General features: G+C 41.8%; 2 protein-coding genes across 2 annotated transcripts; one reads left to right on the top strand and one right to left on the bottom strand.

Annotated features, from left to right (window-relative positions):
• The first annotated feature begins 2,016 nt into the window (after nucleotides 1–2,016).
• On the top strand, nucleotides 2,017–14,655 carry cdhr2 (cadherin related family member 2). The gene is made up of 30 exons (XM_062394382.1): nucleotides 2,017–2,451; nucleotides 2,538–2,597; nucleotides 2,707–2,846; nucleotides 2,938–2,982; nucleotides 3,066–3,155; nucleotides 3,346–3,435; nucleotides 3,525–3,644; nucleotides 4,142–4,288; nucleotides 4,656–4,731; nucleotides 4,824–4,933; nucleotides 6,197–6,412; nucleotides 6,491–6,640; nucleotides 6,725–6,886; nucleotides 6,969–7,030; nucleotides 7,156–7,399; nucleotides 8,254–8,493; nucleotides 8,597–8,666; nucleotides 8,752–9,336; nucleotides 9,460–9,531; nucleotides 10,772–10,821; nucleotides 10,924–11,075; nucleotides 11,886–11,982; nucleotides 12,084–12,172; nucleotides 12,260–12,331; nucleotides 12,565–12,700; nucleotides 13,122–13,243; nucleotides 13,344–13,457; nucleotides 13,637–13,708; nucleotides 14,047–14,110; nucleotides 14,196–14,655. The coding sequence occupies exons 1-30, from the start codon at nucleotides 2,397–2,399 to the stop codon at nucleotides 14,352–14,354; spliced, it is 3,861 nt and encodes a 1,286-aa protein (XP_062250366.1). The 5' UTR covers nucleotides 2,017–2,396; the 3' UTR covers nucleotides 14,355–14,655.
• Nucleotides 14,656–15,435: 780 nt separating this feature from the next.
• On the bottom strand, nucleotides 15,436–19,332 carry LOC133959259 (G protein-regulated inducer of neurite outgrowth 1). Its single transcript, XM_062394381.1, has 2 exons — nucleotides 19,133–19,332; nucleotides 15,436–18,699 (listed from the first exon to the last, which is right to left on the bottom strand). The coding sequence occupies exon 2, from the start codon at nucleotides 18,667–18,669 to the stop codon at nucleotides 16,519–16,521; it is 2,151 nt and encodes a 716-aa protein (XP_062250365.1). The 5' UTR covers nucleotides 18,670–18,699; nucleotides 19,133–19,332; the 3' UTR covers nucleotides 15,436–16,518.
• Nucleotides 19,333–19,799: the final 467 nt, after the last annotated feature.

Genomic DNA, 19,799 nt, shown 5'->3' with positions numbered 1-19,799 from the left:
AAGGGTGAGCAGTGGTTGTGCTGTTTTTTAATGTTGTAAGTTATAAACCAAAGTCTATAAGGATAAGATTAAGTACCAGATTCCTGGGATATCAGTCGTGGATATCCAGAGGGAGTCCACTTGGAAGGTAATTGTTTTATTGTTTTGCTAATTACTTAATGCTAGTTATGCTACCATGCCGTACTTATAAAGTAACCATGGTAATTATCCTGTTAGCATAGTCACTGTGAGCATGTTAACATGTTAGCATGCTTGTGTAACCATTTAGCTGTCCCTGACTATTCAGTGGAAATGTACATTTAAGGCTTTCATACTTGTGTCTTAAAATGTCCCAACTGAAATAAATGCACTGGTCAGCGTTAAGTGGTGGAGTTCTGTACTTTTACTGTGAGCTAAATGTCTGATAATGAATGAAGCCAATGGGCAGATTATCGTTTGTGTAAGGCTCTTTAATTAGAAGGACAGGCGGGGGGGGGGGGGGGGGGTCTCATTAGGGAGGTGCACAAATATGAACATGGCATTGGTCCAATGATTGCTTCTGATGAAGCACACTTTAGAAAGGCCGCATGGACACATTGGTTTTCCTCAAATGAGGCAAATAGACTGTTGACAACAGAAGCAGCCTTTCAGACAAGAGGTCAGTTCACATGCTCCTGGGCCTCTGGTATGGACACTGGTGACCCAGTATGGCACGATGCCCTGTATCCCCAGTTGGCTGAACAGACAATAAGTGGGAGAGGAGCTTGCTGCATTGGACTTATCTGTTAGTACTATCAGCACCTATAATGTGTCCATGTGCTAGGGCCAACAACAGGTGGATATTTTGCGAAGTTGATCAATTTCACCTTTTGCCCTTAGTAAGATGCTTTTGGGATTTTTGTTCAACAAGCGAGCACAAGGAGGAGGTGAAGTGTCAGGATTACTGCCAGCGCGTTCGTATATGTGTTAATCATTTATATTTACGACAGTGTGACGGTTATCACTGGGAGCAACAAGAGCCAAAGGTCTCATCCAGGCATCAGTAAAAGAGAAGCTTCCTTATGAACGTCTTCTGGTAAGTCTGACTGCTTCATTTTATATTTGATTTATGCTTTTTGAGTGTTAGCGTGTTGCTTACAGAGTCTGCAAAGCTCTGTGAGGATCACAAAGAGAGCTAATGTAAAATGTGCTGATATTGCAAGGACAGGAAATATATGTATCAATTAAATCTGGTAAAAACTGTACAACATAGGATATAGTTAGTATTGTGAGAGGAACAGAATCAAATCGAACAATTCTAAGAAGCGCAGAGCAACCAAAGTGATTAAACCTCAGAAATTACAGCATTAAAAATCTGTTTATTCTCACATTTATTAAAATCTGATCCTCAAAACATCAAAGCGTTCGGATTGCATTTGAAAATCTTGAAATGGCCTTAAGCATTAATCGTCACACAAAGACTAAATCATAATGATCATTTAATTTTTAAATGACGGTTAAAATCTGTTTATTATCCCTACATTTTTTTTCTTTGTTTAAGGGTTTTTCAAGGAACGACATATCTAATCATCAAAAATATATCTCACTTGAATTATATGTTTTGTTCTCAGGTGATTGATGTAAAATAGTTCAAATGTCCTCAGATTTTTTTTAATGTTCATGTTTGATAAAAATTATCTGCTGTTCAAGTTTCGGTTCACTTATAATTTTGTGTAATGTAAATCTCCACCGAACCATCTATGTGAACCTCTAACCTTATCAGTGTTAAAGATTTGATCAGGGCGTAGAGCTGACACTGCTCTTCATTCCCTGTAAATAAAACTTTCCAACATATTATCCACTCAGTGACGTCACATCATAGCTTTGATGCTACTTATCTGGGTGTTGTCAAAAGGGCAATATACTGTTAAATTTCAACCAACAGAAATGGCAGCGTTTGCTTCCTGTAATTGTTATATGTCTGTTTGCATCGTACTTCCTAAAATGCTTTGAATGTTGTAAGTGTTATTTCCAGAGGAAATGGTATGAGAAAGGGGTGAAAGCCTCATATTTGAGAGGTTCAATTCTAAGCTATTGACTGTATTGGTCTCTCAGCTACCCACTTGAGGTGGACTGAAATGTCTCCCAAATTATTGGATCAAATTTTTGTCCAGCTATTTCTTGTTGCAAGTGCATGGATCCTCCTGACTTTGGTCTTTGTCTCACTTTTCATCTTACGCTACCAGCTGGGTGACATGGTTCAGTTTTAGATGTACTGTCATTTTTCTTGTCTCACAACATATTTTTAGTTGAGATCTTGCTATGATTAAATATGCAAAAGTAATAATTTCCAATTAAACAGCAATATGGTCACTGTCGTTGTGGTCACTATCTAACTCTTTTGCTTATAAGATTTATTTTTCTGTTCATTTTCAGTCATGGACGGGATCCTAGGAAGTATTCTGCTGTTGTGCCTTATCAGCTTAACATATGGTGACTGTTCAGTTAGTTTTTTTTACATTTTCCTCATTATTTATCTATTTACATCTCTACCTAACACTCATATACTGTTTCTGCAGCTAACACCAGTCCTACAATCACCGAGTCGACTTACCATTTGTGTGAAGACATCCCGCCAGGTAGAGTGTCTGGGAAATATTGAGAACTGCCTTTATTTCAGTTTTGTGATATCATGCCTCCCAAAATACTGCCCAACTTTATATGTTCCACTACTGTTTTTTTCCAAAGGTGTCGATGCGTTTACTATACAAGCAACAGACGCAGAAAATGATGTCCTGACTTATTCACTCAACGGGCCCTATGCTCAATACTTCAGCGTCGGCGAACACACTGGGATTGTAAAAGTCGCAATTCCTTTAAATATCCCGGTATAGAAGGAAATATCCATCAGTCATTTTATTTTGTGTGTATGGGTTTTATCAATTTCCTATATTTGTCTTTGAATTTACTTTGTTATAGGATGTTATACGTCTTGGAGTTGTTGTCTCTGATGGTCCAAATTATGTAAGTGACATTAGTTTCAATCATCTGTCTCATATTGGTTTTGTTCATTGTATTCAACGATTGCATCTTGCTTTGTCTAACAGACACCAACACAGTTAAATCTAGTATTTAGTGAGGCCAACAACAACCCACCCATATTCCAGGACAGGTCATATGATAAAGTGATTCCAGAAGTAAGTCAAACCTCTGTGTCTATAGTTCTCTAAACCTTTTTAATTACTCAGTTTTTCTATAAAAAAATATATGTAAACATTATAACAATCCATCATGATGTAAAAGTTAGCTTTCACTTAATGCCGAGAGACATTCCTGTTTTGAATTAAATTTGTTCCCTCTTGTTTCTATCCCTCTCTGTTTCATCAGAATACCGCTGTGGGCACAACTTTGTTTAGGGCGAAGGCTGTTGATGAAGATACTGGAACTGCCGGTGTTATTAATTACAGCATTGATCAAGTGAGCTTCCTCAATAAATTTGTTTATTGATATCATATTCTGAGGATCAATAAATATAAGGAAAGTTTCAAGTGCTCTTTGCTTTCTAGGTTACTCCAATTGAAGGATCAAGTGTGTTCAGCATCGATGCAGCTGGTAACGTCAAATTAGCAAAAAGTCTGAATTATACTTCACTAAGCACTTTCTACCGTCTTAGGATCAATGCAACAGTAAGTATTGTGCTTATACCGCTGAGTTTGGATTTGGTTCTATATATTGAGTCTTTATGCCAAGCTAAGCTAACCATCTTCTGACTGTAACGTCAGGCTACACAGAAATATATCAGAGAGTGTCATCAAGCTTCTCATGATACTGTGCAACAAATGTAACTTGGGAAATTGTAGATTCCTATATAGGGAACAGTTCTTATGTTCAATATTATGTATTAATGATGTTATCGATCTATCAGTCTGGAGAGCATACTGAGTTATAAGTTGTGTTTGTTATTTATACTCTGTGCTTGAGTCATGCCTCCATGCTGCCACAATGGAATTCTCAGTTTTTCACCATCATGCTTATTAGTAATGCCATCTATTATCCTGTGAGTGATCTGTTATTTAATCAATAATAATAAGCAATCAATGATCTATTGTATTGAATAGAAACTTCTATTATATGTAGCCTAACATTTTTTTGAGTTTCAATACCTTTGTGTGTTTCATTTCAGGATGGTGGGGGCAAGTGTTATTATGACAATATAAACTATTTCTCCAGTGTTGTTTATTCCTTCATTACGGTGGAGGACGTCGCAGATCTCGACCCAAAGTTCCTCGGTGTTCCCTATCTAGGGAGAGTTGAGGAGAACTCTCTGGTGGTGAGTGCGGAGGAATTTAATTCTGGGTAGATACAGGGTGAATAGTTTTAATGCCATTATTTGATTAAGTGCATTTCACCATTCAGCTAAAAAGGAAACTAAGCTGCACCAATATGGAGAATGAGGAAAGTGATGTGTTTTCTAAACATTATAGCATATAAACCTTTCAAGTAACTACAGATTATGAACCTGAATATGAGTGTAAGAGTTTAATGTACAATCCTTTTGTTTTCCGCTGCAAATCATGGTGTGATATGACACAAAGCCTCCATGTTGTGTGTTCCATAAGCAGTCTATAGTTTTTGAGTAAAAGGGAGACTTTCAGCTGCTTAACGTTTCAGAAGATCTTTTTTTTTTTCTTTGACAGGGCACATTTGTGTTTAAAGTGTTCGCAATAGACCAGGACATTGGAATTAATGATGTTATCAACTACAGCATTGAAAGTAAGCTTCAACAACCTGCACAAATTAAAACACTGTGTTGTTAGCAGTGAGAGCAAGCACGTGATAAGTGGTTTGTCTTTCTTGGTTGACAGGTACGACAGCAGCTGGCCTGTTTCAAATCTCAAAAGACAAGGGCATTATTTCTGTGATGTCACGAATTGACAGAGAACTTGTTGGGGATACTGTTACCCTGACTGTAAAGGTACTGTAAATAAGTTAAGTAATAGTAATGAGTGTATTTTGAGTTCATTTAGGTTAAAAAAAAAAAAAATAATAATTCTTGTACAACAATTGAAGGAATAGTTCAACATTATTGATAATACATTTATTCTAGTTTCTTGCTGGATTTGATGAAAGTATTGAAACCACTCTCATTCCAGTAAACTAAACATGAAGCTAACAGCCAATTAGCCTTCAAATCCACCAATCCCAAGCCTCTGCTCATGCTAACCTGGAGACGCTGTGTTTTCCTGTTTGTATGGATCGAAGAAATGAGAGACACCATGTTAATGATTTACCATTTGACGTGGTGGCAGAGCTTCTTATCTGACTTTTGGCAAGGAAGTGACTGTGCATAAATCCTAAAATGTCATATCAAAATAAGATGTTAAAGCTTCAGATGGGAGAAAAAAAGAATGTGAAAATTTACAATGTACAACTCTCAGGCGCCACTTTTCCACTTTAAAACTGTCTCCAAAGACCCTAGTTGCACTAACCACAGCAATAGAAAAGTACTGCCTGGGGATTTCACAGCAACACAGCAGGTGCAGCAGCTATGATTGTATTTATTGCTAAACAAAACACTCTACCTAGTATGAGGCTAGGTAGGTGAAATATCCGTCAGCCTGAAGATCATGTGAGACAACAGGGACCTTATTGACATGGTGGTTGAGCACAGGGGGATGAAGAAGGGGTCAAAAGGAGATTAATTCTGGACACCAGAGCCGAGGTGATGGCAAAGAACTCAAGGAGTGACGCTGAGTGAGGGGGCGACATCTTGACAAGGCTTCGCAGCTTTGTCATCCACTCTGGGTGGTTCTTCATGAGAGAGGAGGAGGTGAGGAGGCAGAAAAGTCATTTGTGAAGAAGGTGCTGTCTTTGCTCGAGGAACCTAAGTTAAAATAATTGAATTTAGGACAGAAGCAGAGTCTCCACTAAATCGTACATACAACATCACCGTCTCAAGAATGGTGTCTGTCCAATCTCATAGAAAAAAAAACGTGATTTTAATGCAAATATTTGTTGAGGTTGATTTCTCAAATTGATGTGTGGAAGAACAAAAATCTGTGAAATAAAGCAAAAACACAAAATACAACCCACAGCATGATATATATGAAAATTACACACATGTTGAACCTATGGTTTAGCCGAAAATAATGTTTACGGGTCTCTTTGAGTTGAGAATCTTGTGTATTAGAACATTTTTGTTGAAAAAGTTAAAAGTTTCTTCTCTGTTATGTTTTAGGCCACCGAGTCTAATCCAAACATCCACGGGACACTAGCCAGCACCACAGCAGATGTACTGATCAGCATCATTGACGTCAATGACAACCAGCCTGCGTTTTATAAATGTGACGGCTCAAGAGACTCCTGTGTACAAGCAAGCCACTTCACAGGAGAGGTCCTTGAACACGCACTGGGGGCCGTATCCATCAACATGACGGTCAAAGACCCCGATAAGGTAAGAAATTAGGACATTTAATACTTAAAGAGTCACATTCATTATGGAGCATGAATAATCCCTGTTGGATTTTCACAGATTTCTCGCACTAAGCTAATCCTGGAGGGAACTGACAAGGACGTGTTTTCTGTGGAACCTCAATTTACGTCGTCAGATAGTATCGTTCAGCTGATGGTCAAGCAGCCCAAACTGCTGGACTTTGAAAAGATACAGCAAATAGTTCTGCAGGTATCAGTTCAAAACAGGCTGTGACATGTTATTTTTCATTTGGTTATCTAAGGTGCTAATGTGTTGCTCTCACCATGTGTACAGGTGGTTGCCATAGATGAAGATATACCAACCTTCCGCTACACTGCTACAGTTACTATTGCCATCAAGGACGCCAATGACAACAGCCCCACGTTCCCACACGACACATATAAGCTGAATGTGTCTGAGCACTCTCCTGATGGGACGGTAGTGGCCAAGATCACTGTACGAGTTAACCTTATCTTATTTTTCTTACCCAGACAGTGTTCGAAACTCTCAGATAAGCTCACATTGTTTTTCTCCCCAGGCAGAGGATCCTGACACAATGGACCAAGGCAACATCACCTACAGACTTCTTCCAGACAGCATGTATGTCTACACTCAAACCAAACTACATTTTATTGGGTATTTGAGCGCAGCCTCGGTCTGCATTTTTTGTTTTCATGCTCCCTGACAACATCACTGAGTGCACCTGTCTGTATCTGTGTTGCCAGACGACTGTACTTTGACGTGAAGCCACAAACGGGCTCAATTTATGTGAAAAACATGACTCTGTTGGATCGGGAGGTCCGATCTCTGTATTCAGCGACTCTGGAGGCCATAGACACAGAAGGGAAGCCCGGCAACACAATGCTGGAGATCACTGTGACCGATATCAATGACCAGAAGCCAGTCTTCAACAGAGAATCCTACCTGGCGTTTGTGGAGGAGGGGGGAAAGCTTGAAGTAAAGATCGAGGTAACAGTGACAAAATAATAAGAATGATAAGACAACAGTTAACAGCAATCAATTTTTTTTTTCTATTAATAATACCAGAAAAAGCATTTTTCTACATTTCATAGATTTCTCAGAGAATAATTCTTAGATCTTGATATAAATATAAACATGTGTGTAATTTGGTGGAGATACAAGTAAAAATCTTGATCTATTGAATTTAAATATTGTTTCACAAGGGGACTAGTTAACAATGGGGATGTTTTTCATTATTTGTGAGTGATGGACTCAGTTCATGTATCAACAGCTTTGGGAGGACCAAAGTGACTGACTGGGCTTATGTATGAATGCTCGTGGAACATGTTGAAAACTGGTTTGAGTTCTGTTCTAGTGTGTGCCAGGCTTCACTACTGGAGTGATGCTTGTGAGCTTGTTCAGACAGTCAACTCAAACGGCCTCACTCTCTATTGTCTGTCATACAAACCCTCTCAATTTGGCGGCTTATTTTAACTGCAAAGATTTCCCATTCATCCCTTTGCTTGTGGATGCCTCTTCTGCGTTGCGTCAGTACCACTGCCTTGTCAGGTCAGCTCCCCCTCTACCCCAGCCTTCACCTGCAGGCTCCAACAGACGAGTTAAGATTTAAGCTTATCAGTGTATCACAGTATTCATATACAGTCACCAAGATAAGTCAATGGTCTCATAGCTGCAAAGGAAGGACCATAGTTTTGGAATTAGTGGTTTCAAGTCACACACAATTCGGTTTTTCTAGGGTGTCCACATGTTTCCAGGAATGTAGTTTACATTTCAGTAGTAGTATCATTACATAAAGCATATTGTTTTCTAACGGCTTTCTCTAATGTATCTCATTTGGAAAGGCGACTGATGCAGACGACTCGGATACAGAAAACAGCCAAATTGTGTATGGAATTATGCAGAGCAGGTTCAGTGACAACTTCACCATCGACCCAAACACTGGCGTGTTGACAAACAGAGGCGAGCTGGATCGAGAGGACCTGGACCCGAAGCTGAATGGGAGGATCGAAATCAACGTAACTGCTACTGACAAAGGAACTCCCCCGTTGTCCTCTGTGGTCCCAGTTATCATCAATGTAGAGGTGAGACTTCAGAAATTCATACTAAGACTCTGGTGCTGTGATGCTACCGATGCTGCCACCCCCTGGTGAAGATGAAAACTGAAACCGTCTTCTTTTCCTGCAGGATATCAATGATAATGTTCCGCTATTTGAGGCCTCCTCTTATAATTTCTCTGTCAAAGAAGGAGAAAGAGGTGAGTGTTAAAGTTAGCAAATGGATTTCAGGTGTTCCGAATTGTGTGACTAGATTTAATTTGTATTTCTTTCCGTTAAAACCAGGTGCATATGTGGGCTCTGTCTATGCTGAGGATTTGGACCAAACGACAGACTTCAATCGCATTTCTTTCAGCATAATCGAAGGAAGCTTCGGCAGCTTCATCATACGCACCTTTGCAGATGAGAGGGGCTACAGGGGGAACATCACTGTGGACCCGGACATTGAATTGGACTTTGAGAGCACCCGGAAGCAATTCAGACTGAGGGTAGAGGCAACAGATCTTGAGCAAAAGACAGCTGTGAAGACAGTGGAGGTGTACGTGCTGGACGTGAACGACGAGAGGCCTGAGTTCACGCCTACGGGACCTGTGACGGTGAAAGAGAACACCACTGTCAGTGGGGCCATTGGGAGTTTCACAGGCCAGGACAAAGACGGAAATCACTCACTGGTTTATGAACTGGAATCCATCAAATGCAGATGCAACGGCTCTCTGATACCCTGCAGCTGGTTTATCCTCGATCCAAATGGGGAAGTCAGACTCAACCTGTCGTACACAGTGGACTATGAACAGTGTGACCAGGCAGTGATCGAGGCCCTGGTGGTGGACGAGTTCACAGAGAAGGGGGAAAACAACAGTGTTACAACAGGTCAGAACTGGGCTGTACAGCGATAACGAAAGATAATCAAATCAAAGCAGTAAAGCATAGTAAAGGCATAAAATCATGAAACACACGCTCTGTTCACCAATGCTTTACTTTAATCTTTTTCAGGAGAGCTGGTGATCAACATTGTAGACATCAACGACAACGCTCCTGAATTCATTCCCTCAGATTCTGTATTTGGTTTGTAGTTATTTTACACTTAAAGAGGAATTCTGGTATTTTTCAACCTGGGTGCTATGTTTAGAATTGTGGGTGCTGTCGTGTTTGTGTGAAGGAGTAATCTTCACAAAGACTGTTAACCGAGCATGGCGGGCCGGTCTGTGTCCCTACAATAACATTCCTTCAGGTACAAACATACATCCTTTCAGGTCCTATCGACTACAATATGTTTCTTGCCTCTGGCTGAGGAGGAAGAGCAGTCTTCCTATAACCAGAAGGTCTCAAATTAACCTTCATAGAAAAAGTGCTGCCCATAGATATACTGTATGAATGTGTGTGTGAATGGGTGAATTGCAGTAACCTGTACTGTAAAATGCTTTGAGTGGTAAATCAGGACTAGAAAAACTATATAAATACAGACCATTTACTATTTAATATATAATAATCAAACATATGATGTACAATAATACCACATCTACCCTTTTTAAAGAATAAAAGGTAGACTTCGTTTGTCTAGTCAGACCTCATGGGATTATTCATCCCCTTTTTTTTAAAGATGTGGTCCTTTCTAAATTCTGTAAGTAGGAACTTTCCATGACACAATCCACACAGATGTTGGCGCTCCCAATCAGCTCTTCTTCAGCAGACATGCTCAATGAAGAAACAGATAAACGATGAACTCTCCCAGCTGGTTGACCATCCCGAGAAAGCTCCTCAACTCACTAACATTTGTGGGCTCTTTCATTTTCATGATGGCCTCAGTCTTATTTCGGTCAGGGCAAACACACTTGTCCACATTCAGGGTGACGCCTGATCTTTCCTGTCTTTAGCCATCATGCACTGGAAGGGTTAGGGTGCTTAGGCAAGTCAATTGGGAGGACGATCAAATTGGAACTGGCCGAAGGGGGTAATAAATGTGGTGTACGTGGCTGATTCTTCTGTAAGACAGACGCACCTTCTTGCCATCTTTCTTTGGCATGACCACCATTCCAGCGCACAGTTAGTTGGTCCAACCACACAGCTTCTGACCCCCAATTATTATCTTAGCTAAGATATCTATTTGAGCCTTTAATTGGAGCTGAACAGCTCTTGTAGGGGACATTTCATAGTCTGTTGCAGTTGCCCCATTAGATTACATTGTAGCCAGCGGATGTGATCTATTGGGCCGAGAGTCATTGTGGTACACACCCACAATTATAATGAAAGGTATCCTTTAACTTTGGACTGTCTGTTCTAATATCCCTTCCTTTCCCCTCTTTAGTTGTGGTGTCTGAAAGTGCAAGTAAAGGGACGTCAGTTGCAGGAGTCACTGTGAGTATGAAAGGGATCAAATAACTTATGTGATTTCAGCTTGTTATAAAATATGTAAAATGACCTCCAAGCATTCCTGCTTGTATCTCACACTTCTCTCAGGCTATAGATGGTGACTCTGGAGTTAACAGGCAGATTGACTTTAAAGTAACAGCAGTCCAGTTCGAAGACAACAACAATCGCACAACTAACATGAGACTGCTGTTTGAGGCCGTCACCACACAGCAGAAGGATATTTATGTTGGGATTATCCAGTGAGTAAACAATAATCCATCAGCATCATACAAGTTAGTACAAATCACTCAGCGCTCAACATGTACTGTATGTGGATGCTCTGACAACTTTTGGTGCATGTGTGTGAGTCAGTGTTTGGGTGTGTGTGTGTTTGGGATGTGGCTGTTAATATCGATAGTTGAAGAGTCAGTTAAAAAACTATACAGTGATTTTACCCAAAAGACACATGAAAAAGTCACTACAAAGAGATTCAGAAAGTAGCTGAAAAAGAGAGACAGAAAAAGAGCACATGCTGTGTGCCCGGACGTGAACGCAGCTCCAGAGGAGGATGAGATCGAACATTTAGACTAAAAACATGGTCTTAATGAGGCTTATGGACACTTCTAAGACACCACAGGAGCCTTATGGAGGCATAATATTGTTTGAAGAAGGGGGTCACCAGTTAATTTGAATTTCATTGTACTTGGCTGCAATGTTGTTTACCCCCGAAACTCCTGAAGTGTTTTGTGGACTCAGACACTATACGCACCCCTCCATCTGCACAGTGGTGAGTAGATAATGAGTGAAATATCATTTTTGGGTGAACTCTCCCTTTAACATTACAATTTATAACAGAAACAAAACAGCCAGAGGTGACACAAAGAGTGAGATACAAAACAAGACACCAACAGAAACAGAATTTTGTTGCTGAAAAAGTCCCTTAAACATAATAAAGTGAAACAATACAAAACAACCCACAAAAAGAAAGAAAACAACAATAAAGAAGACAAACACAGGCCTTTACTTGTCTGTACTCTGTCCACTCTTATGTTTTCTTCAACTTTCAACAGAACTACTGAGGGACTGGAAATGTCACTGAAGGGGAAATATTTAGTAACGGTGACTGCAACTGATACTGGTGGCATCTCCAGCAACACTGTACTGGAGGTGAGGGAATGAAATTAAATGAAGCTTTTGCTTGTCTATCTTTGTAAACACCAAAGTGACAAAAACTGCAGCCTCTATTTATAATGTTTGTTATATTGCAGATTTTCTCAGTTGATGAATCGTATAAAGTCGAACTTCAGTTTACAAAAACCGTAGAGCAAGTTGAACAGGATCGGGATAAAATCATCAGGTAAACATATTCATCTGAGGATGGAGAACTTAATACTTGTAGTTCCCATTAATGACTGAGTGTTTTCTCTGATCTCTCCATGTCCAGGTCGCTCACTGCTGCCACCAATGCTGCTGTTGAAGTTGTCTTAATCAGGCCTGAAACTGTAGACACATCCAGGCAAGTTCTAGGCCAAGTTCACATCACCTTATATCACAATACAGTCATAAAGCACTGGCTGTTGGCGACAGAAACTCTACTTGTCGACATTCAGTTTTTGTCCACTAGGTGGGGCAAGTCTGCCTGAAAACAGTCATATTATGGGGCATCCCTTAATTGATGTTGGTAGTTGATGATAATGATTTTAGATCTGTAAACCTAAGTGCAGTCTTTTAAGTATTTTGTCCTCACAGAGCTTCACCTATCACTGTGATGGTGGCGTATTTTGTCTACTCCAACGGGACAGCTCTCACCTCCAATGAAGTGGAGAGGATGGTGTCTGGTCCTGAGCATTATCCTGTACTGGCTGACCTTGGCCTCAGATACATTGTAAGTAATCATTTTAATTATTGTTATTATGAACAAATTAGATACAATTTCTGTGAGCTCGTTATACCATCTTGAAGGTACACTTTGAAAAATAAAATCATCAGTAGGTTGTAAAATCAGAACTAGATGAAAGCACACCTACAAAAATGTGTATTTAAGTTAGATTTAAAAGAGGATAGGGACTTTCTGACTATATCTTAATATATTAGAAAAAATAATCAAAAGTTATAAGCTTATTGCAGAAATCCAAGATTATTCACAAATAAAGATGAAACAATGATAATTATAGTATAGTATAGTTTTTAACCCTATTATGTTTGGAGTGATATAATGTTAGATCTGACAGCGGGAGGTGTAATTTAAACCTCATAGGTCTACAGTCAACAACATACTGAAGACCTATTTCTTCCTTGTGTTTCAGGGGCAGCCTCCTACGACCGTAGTAGAAGTAGACACTGTGAAGTACGTTCTGTTCGGGATGGTGGGAGGCCTCATCATCGTGCTGGGGATCCTCACCACCTCTCTCATGTGCACCCGCAGAAAGTAAGAAACAGGGCAATAAAGTTAGGGATGGGACAAAAGTTTTAAAAGTATTGTGAGAGGTTTGGTGTCAGTTGACGTATGCGCTCGCTTCATTTTACAGCTACGGGAGGAAGCTAAAGGCCGCCAAAGCTATGAATTCTGCGTCCATGATGACGTCTGACAACCAGAAGGGTGGCGCTGTGGTGCCTGGAACCAACAAGTACACCATGGAGGGGTGAGAAAAAGACAACAGCAACTCAATAACAAAGGAATATGACCAATGAACAACAATGATCAATAGGAAATATGAGTTACCTCAGATCATGTTTATATGACTTTGCTCTGGGGGAGGGGTATGTGTGAAAAGTGCTCTACAAATGACATCTGATTGATTGATCGACTATTCCCTGACAGAGCCAATCCAGTTCTCAACCTCCACATGGTCCTGGACTTGGACGAGGAGAGCTCAGATGTGGACAAAGTCAGGTAAGGACGACCCTCCTGAATGCCGTGCTCATCTCCATCTGCTGATGGTAGTTATTTGCGTGGTGACCTCAGTTTGACAAGGCGGTGGCTCACAGTGACACGCAGCCTCTCTCTCGGCTCTCTGGTTAGTTACTGGGACGGTTTCCAGGAGAACATTTTGTCACAGTCTGCTCACGGCAGCATGTTGTGTCACAGAGCTGGTTCCAGCTCCAACAGTGTCATGTGACCTGCAGCTAAACCAAACACCTCTACATTGATTTGAGAAAAGAAACATTGTCTTTAGGAAAGGACTGAGTCTGAGTTCTAGGAATAATTTGATATTTATTTTTTCACTTAAGTCTCAATTCCCTCGACCTCACTGAAGACATGGGCCTTCCTGGAAATCATATGAAAACAAACATGGTGAGATGACATCTTAAATTTGTTTCAAACTTTTATTTAACAAATTGTGTTCTTATAATATTAATTCTTTCCTGCTACTCATCAGCTGATGATCGAGGAGGAAGAGGAGGATGAGGAGGAGGAGTACGGCGGACCACCAGAGTACATTGAGCCTCTGGGTGCAGCGCTGGCCCAGCGGGGACAGAAGAGAGACCAACCTAATGTGGGTTTCAGTAACCCGGCCTTCAGCACCACAGATCTGTGATGGAGAGAATGAAGAGAGAGGCACCAAGCTCAGGCTTCAGATGGACACATGTTGCTTCTCTGACTAGATCGACCAAATAACTAATCAAACAAATAGGGCCTTGTCTTGTGCCTGGCCAAACAGAAATTTCCTTGCTGTTGTCGTTTTCCTATCTTGCGCCGCGTTTAAATAGTAAATGCACTTGCACCATGTTCTTAGATCTTTGAAATAGAGCATTTAGTTTTGCATTAAGAGCTTGTCTTTATATGATTTTTTGTTCTGACCAATAAGGGAAACCATGTCACACTATGGAAACAAACCATTTTACTATCATATACTCTACTTTCCTAAACAATATAGAGTAATACAACTTTCATATCAATCAGTTTTAGCTTAAATTGAAAAATTTAAAGCAGAGAAGAGAGATAAAACCAAATCAGCCCTCCAGAATCTCGAGTACAACAACATTAACAATGATAATAATAATAATAATAAACAAATGAAGATGATTATGTAATTCACACAAATGTTTCTTGAAAATTAGAGGGCTTTGCCCAGGCTTTATTCTAAGCTAAGCACCACTAACTGTAGCTTCATATCTAGTGATAATAGCTGAGAGTGGTATTCATCTTCTCATTAAAGTATCAGCAACGATACAAAGCGACTTTCCAAAATGTCAAACTCCTCCTTTAATGTCTCTTTACAATAGTATCCAGACCAGGAGAGCGGAGACAAACTGTCTCCACCGATGATTCAGTTTTATCCGACGTGAGAGCCGAGGCCCTTCATAAATACAAAGAAAACCCATGAGAGCAAAAAAAAATTGTGAGAAAAGAAAATATTAGCTGGATGTTGGAGGGATGTATAGGTGTCAATAATTGAAATAGACCTTGACATGAAAAAAGGTTCCCTTACTCCTGATCTAGACAGAGAGAATCCAGACAAAATCAACAGAAAAAAAACAAAACCATTATTTGTTGCACACATACGTTTATTTTGTTCGTATATTAAGCTAATGATTAAAAATTGTTCGGTTTGCTTTGCAACTAACTGTATTATAAGATATGCCAACACATTGTTATTTTTTTTGGTTAGGGCTGATGCTCCCAGAAAGAAAATCAAACAAGAGGTACACATAAGAATCTAACATCATGTATGAATGAAATCCTGCATGTCAGCCTCAAGGTTGGACCTCAGGAACGTTCTGTTAAAAGACTTTTCTCCGGGTTCAAGACACTTGTTGCAGAAACGAAACCTCATGCAGTGACACTTTGTGACGTCAAGCAGCAGATTGAACGGATAATTTCACTGACATCTAAATGAATGTATTACTAGTGCAATATGTGAATAAAAGCATTTTCTTCCAGTGTGGATTTCAGCCCACTAATGTATGAACACCATCATCACTGACACTGTAACATCCTCTGAATCAAAAACACAGTTTCATCACAAACTTTACAACTGAATCACTCGCCATGGCATTAAAATACAGTAAAGTTTTAACAACATGAGTCATTGCTTTTCCAAAATGATCCTGATTGTGCTCGTCACCAGTACAATTCTATGCTTCGTTCATAATAAAAACAAGCCATTGTGCTGAATCTAAAAGCGGAATATAAGTCATACAAAAAGCCAGCGATGATGGTAGGGACTACTCTCACACACAAAGCAACATTTTGAGAAATTCAAATATCCACATGTCTGAAATTAAACGACCCAGAGAGCATGCTGACGGAGCAGGAGGTCATCAATCACAATCATAAGCTGCCTCTCTGAAGACGTCTCTGCCTCTGTCGACGCTGTTCAGTGCTGAGCTTGTTGGCAACTAGGAGAAGGATCACTGGTTGCCATGGCATCACATTGTCTGAGGTGCATAAAAAGAAGAAGCTAAAATGACTCAGTGGACGATTGAAAGGTCCTGGTGAAAAACACGAGAAGGAATAAAAGCTAACGATGACATAAAACCCTCACTTTTACAAAGTCCCAGAAAAACTGTGAAAAAGAGGAATGAAAACAACCCTTGAATGGCTGACGTGTGTATTCAATACGTTTGGGCTTTTTGTCTTGTGTGAGGACGTGATTCTCTTCTCACATTTTCAAGACCATGTTCACAGCATCACAGCCACACCGACCAGATGTCACGTGTTTTTTCTTCCCCGCAGACAGCTGTCGCTTCGTCCTCGTGTCACTCGTTGGTGTGAGCTCGGGAGCAGCAGTGGGGCTGCTGCATGTTCTCCATCAGCTGACGGAACGGGTTTCTCCGGCGTCGACTCCCCTTCCCGTCCCGACTCCCTCTCTTCCCGGCCCGGCCTTTGCCCGACCCTGAGCCCGACCCGCCCTGGGAGGCCTCTGAGGGGGGCATGGCCGAGGGGTTGAGGGGAGGCGGGGGCGGCATGGACGGCTTCTGCTTCTTCACCTGCTTCTCCAGGTGTTTCTGGATGGCTGAGCCAAGCACGGCCACTTCCAACACAGCCCCATACACCTCCCACGTCATCCCTTTATCGTCCCAGCTCACCTCCTGCACCGGCTCCTCACAATTCTCCTCATCCTTCTCCTGACAGTTTATTGATTCTGTTTGGTCCTCGTCTTCTTCTGCTTCCTTTTTCTTCTCTTCAGTTATATTCTCCTCCTCTTTACATTCTACCTCTCTCTCAACCTGCTCGTCTTTAACCTCTACCTCCTCCACTATCTTCTCCTCCGTACGTGCCTTTTGCATGACCTCGGGAAACGTGGTGGTGGTGGGCGTTCTCGGGGTCATGGGCGCTGTAGCGACTGAACGGAACTCCACTTGTTGATCCACCTGCATCTCGGCATCTTTAGTCCCTGCACCCACAGCCCCACATCTCCCAATAGAGCTTGGGAAGTAGAAGGCAAAGTCCCCCTCAGGAGGGGTCATAGGGCTGGTGGCTGCAGACTGACACTGCACCACCTCCAGGCTCACCTGTGTGCAGATGCTATGGCAGCCGAAGGGAGCTGGAGATTCAGGGACGGGAGGTTTTGTCACAGACTCGTCACTTACATCTTTATTTTCTCTGCCCTCTGAACTGTCAGGTTTCATATTGGTTATTGGTTGTCCACTGGCAGGAGCAGATGATTCTGCAGCTGTGCTTTGAGGGGGATTCTGATCAGGAGCATCAACCTCTGTGGAGATCTTCTCATCTCCATCGCTCTTGTTTTCACCTTGTTCCTCATATTCATCTATCTTGACCATCTCTTGCTCAATGGAGTAAGAACATAACTCATTATTCTCTTCGTCTTCCTCCTCATTGTTGCTGTAGTGGGTGACCAGGATTGTAATGTCCTGATCCATGCTTCCCATCCTCTGCTGCTTTCTCTGCTGATCACTATCAGCCACAGTAACTTGTGACTGTGTGCGGCCGGCAGAGCTGGAGCCGTCATTCAGCTCGGTTGATGTGGCACATTTAAAAGCTGCGGTTATCTCTGACTCAGCTCCGGTCAGACTTCTTGTCACAGGGAAACTCTCTTGTGTGCCGCTCTCCCTCTGCTCCCCTGATCCTTTCACTGGCTCCCCCCTCTGCACCATCTCCCTCCCGATCAGTTCGGGGAAAGCGGTGGTCGATGGCGTCTTTGGGGTCATGGGGGACGTGGCAACGGAGCAGAACTCCACCTGCTGACCCACCTGTAGCTCGGCGTCTTTTGTGTCAGAGCCCACAGCTCCGGATCCCCCGAAGGAGATTGGGAAGAAGAAGGGGTGGACGCCGTCGGGAGGAGTCATGGGGCTTGTGGCTGCAGAGCGACACTGGACGACCTCCAGGCTCACCTGCGTGCGCATGTGTTGCTGTCCAGGAGGAGCTGGGGAACGTGGGTCTGGAGAAAGAGGGTTGGAGGGGTCTGTGGCTGACGGCACCAGGATAGTCAGAATTTCTGGCTCTCTTTCTCTGTCCGGACCTACACTACCATCCTCCGACTTTTCCCTCTGCATGTCTGCATCTCCATTCTTCAGGGACTTGGTACAGATTGTCATGTTTGTAGGATGAGCGGTTGTTTCATCAGCTTCAGGTTGTTGTGTCGGAGCGGTGCTATCGGTCTGTGTGCAGTCTTTAATTTGTGTTGAGTCAGGGTTGTCTCTATCCTCCCCTGAAAGCACTTGATCTGTGGATGTCGGGCTCTCACCTCCCTCCTCAGCGGGGCTGGTGTTCGTGTGTTGTTTTGGCTGATGGTCCCCTCGGGTTGATGACTCTTGACTTGTGTTTAACAGAGCTCCCTCTGGCACGGCGCCGTCATCCGAGCCACCTGAACGCTCTCCCTCATCTGTCTTGTCGTGAGGCTGGTGGTCCTCTCTGAAACCTCTCATCTCGTCCTTAAGACTTCCCATCCTGTCTCTGCATTTAAGTCGTACAAGTGCCTGCAGGGGAACAACACAGCAGTGATGGTTACATTCGTAATCAGTGACTGTAACAACAAGCCTCAGCACGAGAGGAGGAGGAAAATCATTTTTGTTTCCGCGATAGACGCAGACGTGCAGCACATGTTACATCACTGCTACTACTTGATTGACATTATTCATGTTTAGTTTAGTCGCCCCATGTAATCGGCATACTCACTTTTACTCAACACACCATGACACTATTATTCAGATTTCTAAGAACATTATACTGATTGATTATGATTCAGACCATACTGCTTATAAATACATTCACACTGCTCAAATTCAATTTAAATTCATAATCACATACACATAAAAGCATGCACTGGAATGCAGCATAGGGCTCTATATTCTAGCCACGAGAGCAAACACGGAGAAATACACTGTAGGAAATCACGAGTCAAAGACCTACCTCAGCAGTCCGAGTCAAAGTGGAGTCTCCCCATGGCTCAGTCTCCGATTTGGGTCAAACGTTACAAGTCTCAGCGTCGATCGAGACCCCACATATGTCCGTACATCTCCCCTGTTGATTGGAAGTGATTTGCAGTGGCTAAAGGTTTGTCTCTAGAAGAATCAGTCTTAGGCAACCCTCGCTCTTTAAGCTGTGGCTGTGTCTGTTGAAAAGCTTCACATTTCCAGTTTCCCTGGAAACCACGGTCGGGTATTCTGGCAGTGAGTGGTAATGTAATGACAAAAAAATCTCTGTTCGGCTCTCTAATCATCAGTAAATCATAGTAATTAACTGCAGGTTCTCATAGCAACAAAGAGGAGAGTGTGAGTGCAGAGATGAACCTGTGAGTTGGCTTTACTTGAGACAATTTTTTAGAAGAGTCATGAAGTGGTGATGAAAGCTCCATGCAGATAAAATCGGGTCAGTTTGAAGGGAAGTGTACAGTTTCTATCTCTCTCTCTCTGTGTGTGTGTGTGTGTGTGTGTGTGTGTGTGTGTGTTAATTTGTCTGACCACTCTCAGTATAAATAAAACATTGATTATCATAGTTAAAAAAAAGCTGGCTGTTAAAATGAATTGTTTTGTGATGGTACATTATCAAAGACCCATTTCAGGACCAGGAGACGAAT

This window comes from Platichthys flesus, chromosome 8, assembly GCF_949316205.1.
Source record: "Platichthys flesus chromosome 8, fPlaFle2.1, whole genome shotgun sequence".
Taxonomy (NCBI): Eukaryota; Metazoa; Chordata; class Actinopteri; order Pleuronectiformes; family Pleuronectidae; genus Platichthys; species Platichthys flesus.
Note: the sequence above shows the minus strand (reverse complement) of the source record. Positions and strands in the feature narration are given on the sequence as shown.

Coding starts and splice junctions, on each gene's coding strand:
- LOC133959259 (XM_062394381.1), bottom strand. CDS start 18,669: ATGGGAAGTCTTAAGGACGAGATGAGAGGTTTCAGAGAGGACCACCAG.
- cdhr2 (XM_062394382.1), top strand. CDS start 2,397: ATGGACGGGATCCTAGGAAGTATTCTGCTGTTGTGCCTTATCAGCTTA. Junction 3,645..4,141: donor GTCTTAGGATCAATGCAACA/GTAAGTATTGTG, acceptor GTTTCATTTCAG/GATGGTGGGGGCAAGTGTTA. Junction 11,983..12,083: donor CCAGCAACACTGTACTGGAG/GTGAGGGAATGA, acceptor GTTATATTGCAG/ATTTTCTCAGTTGATGAATC.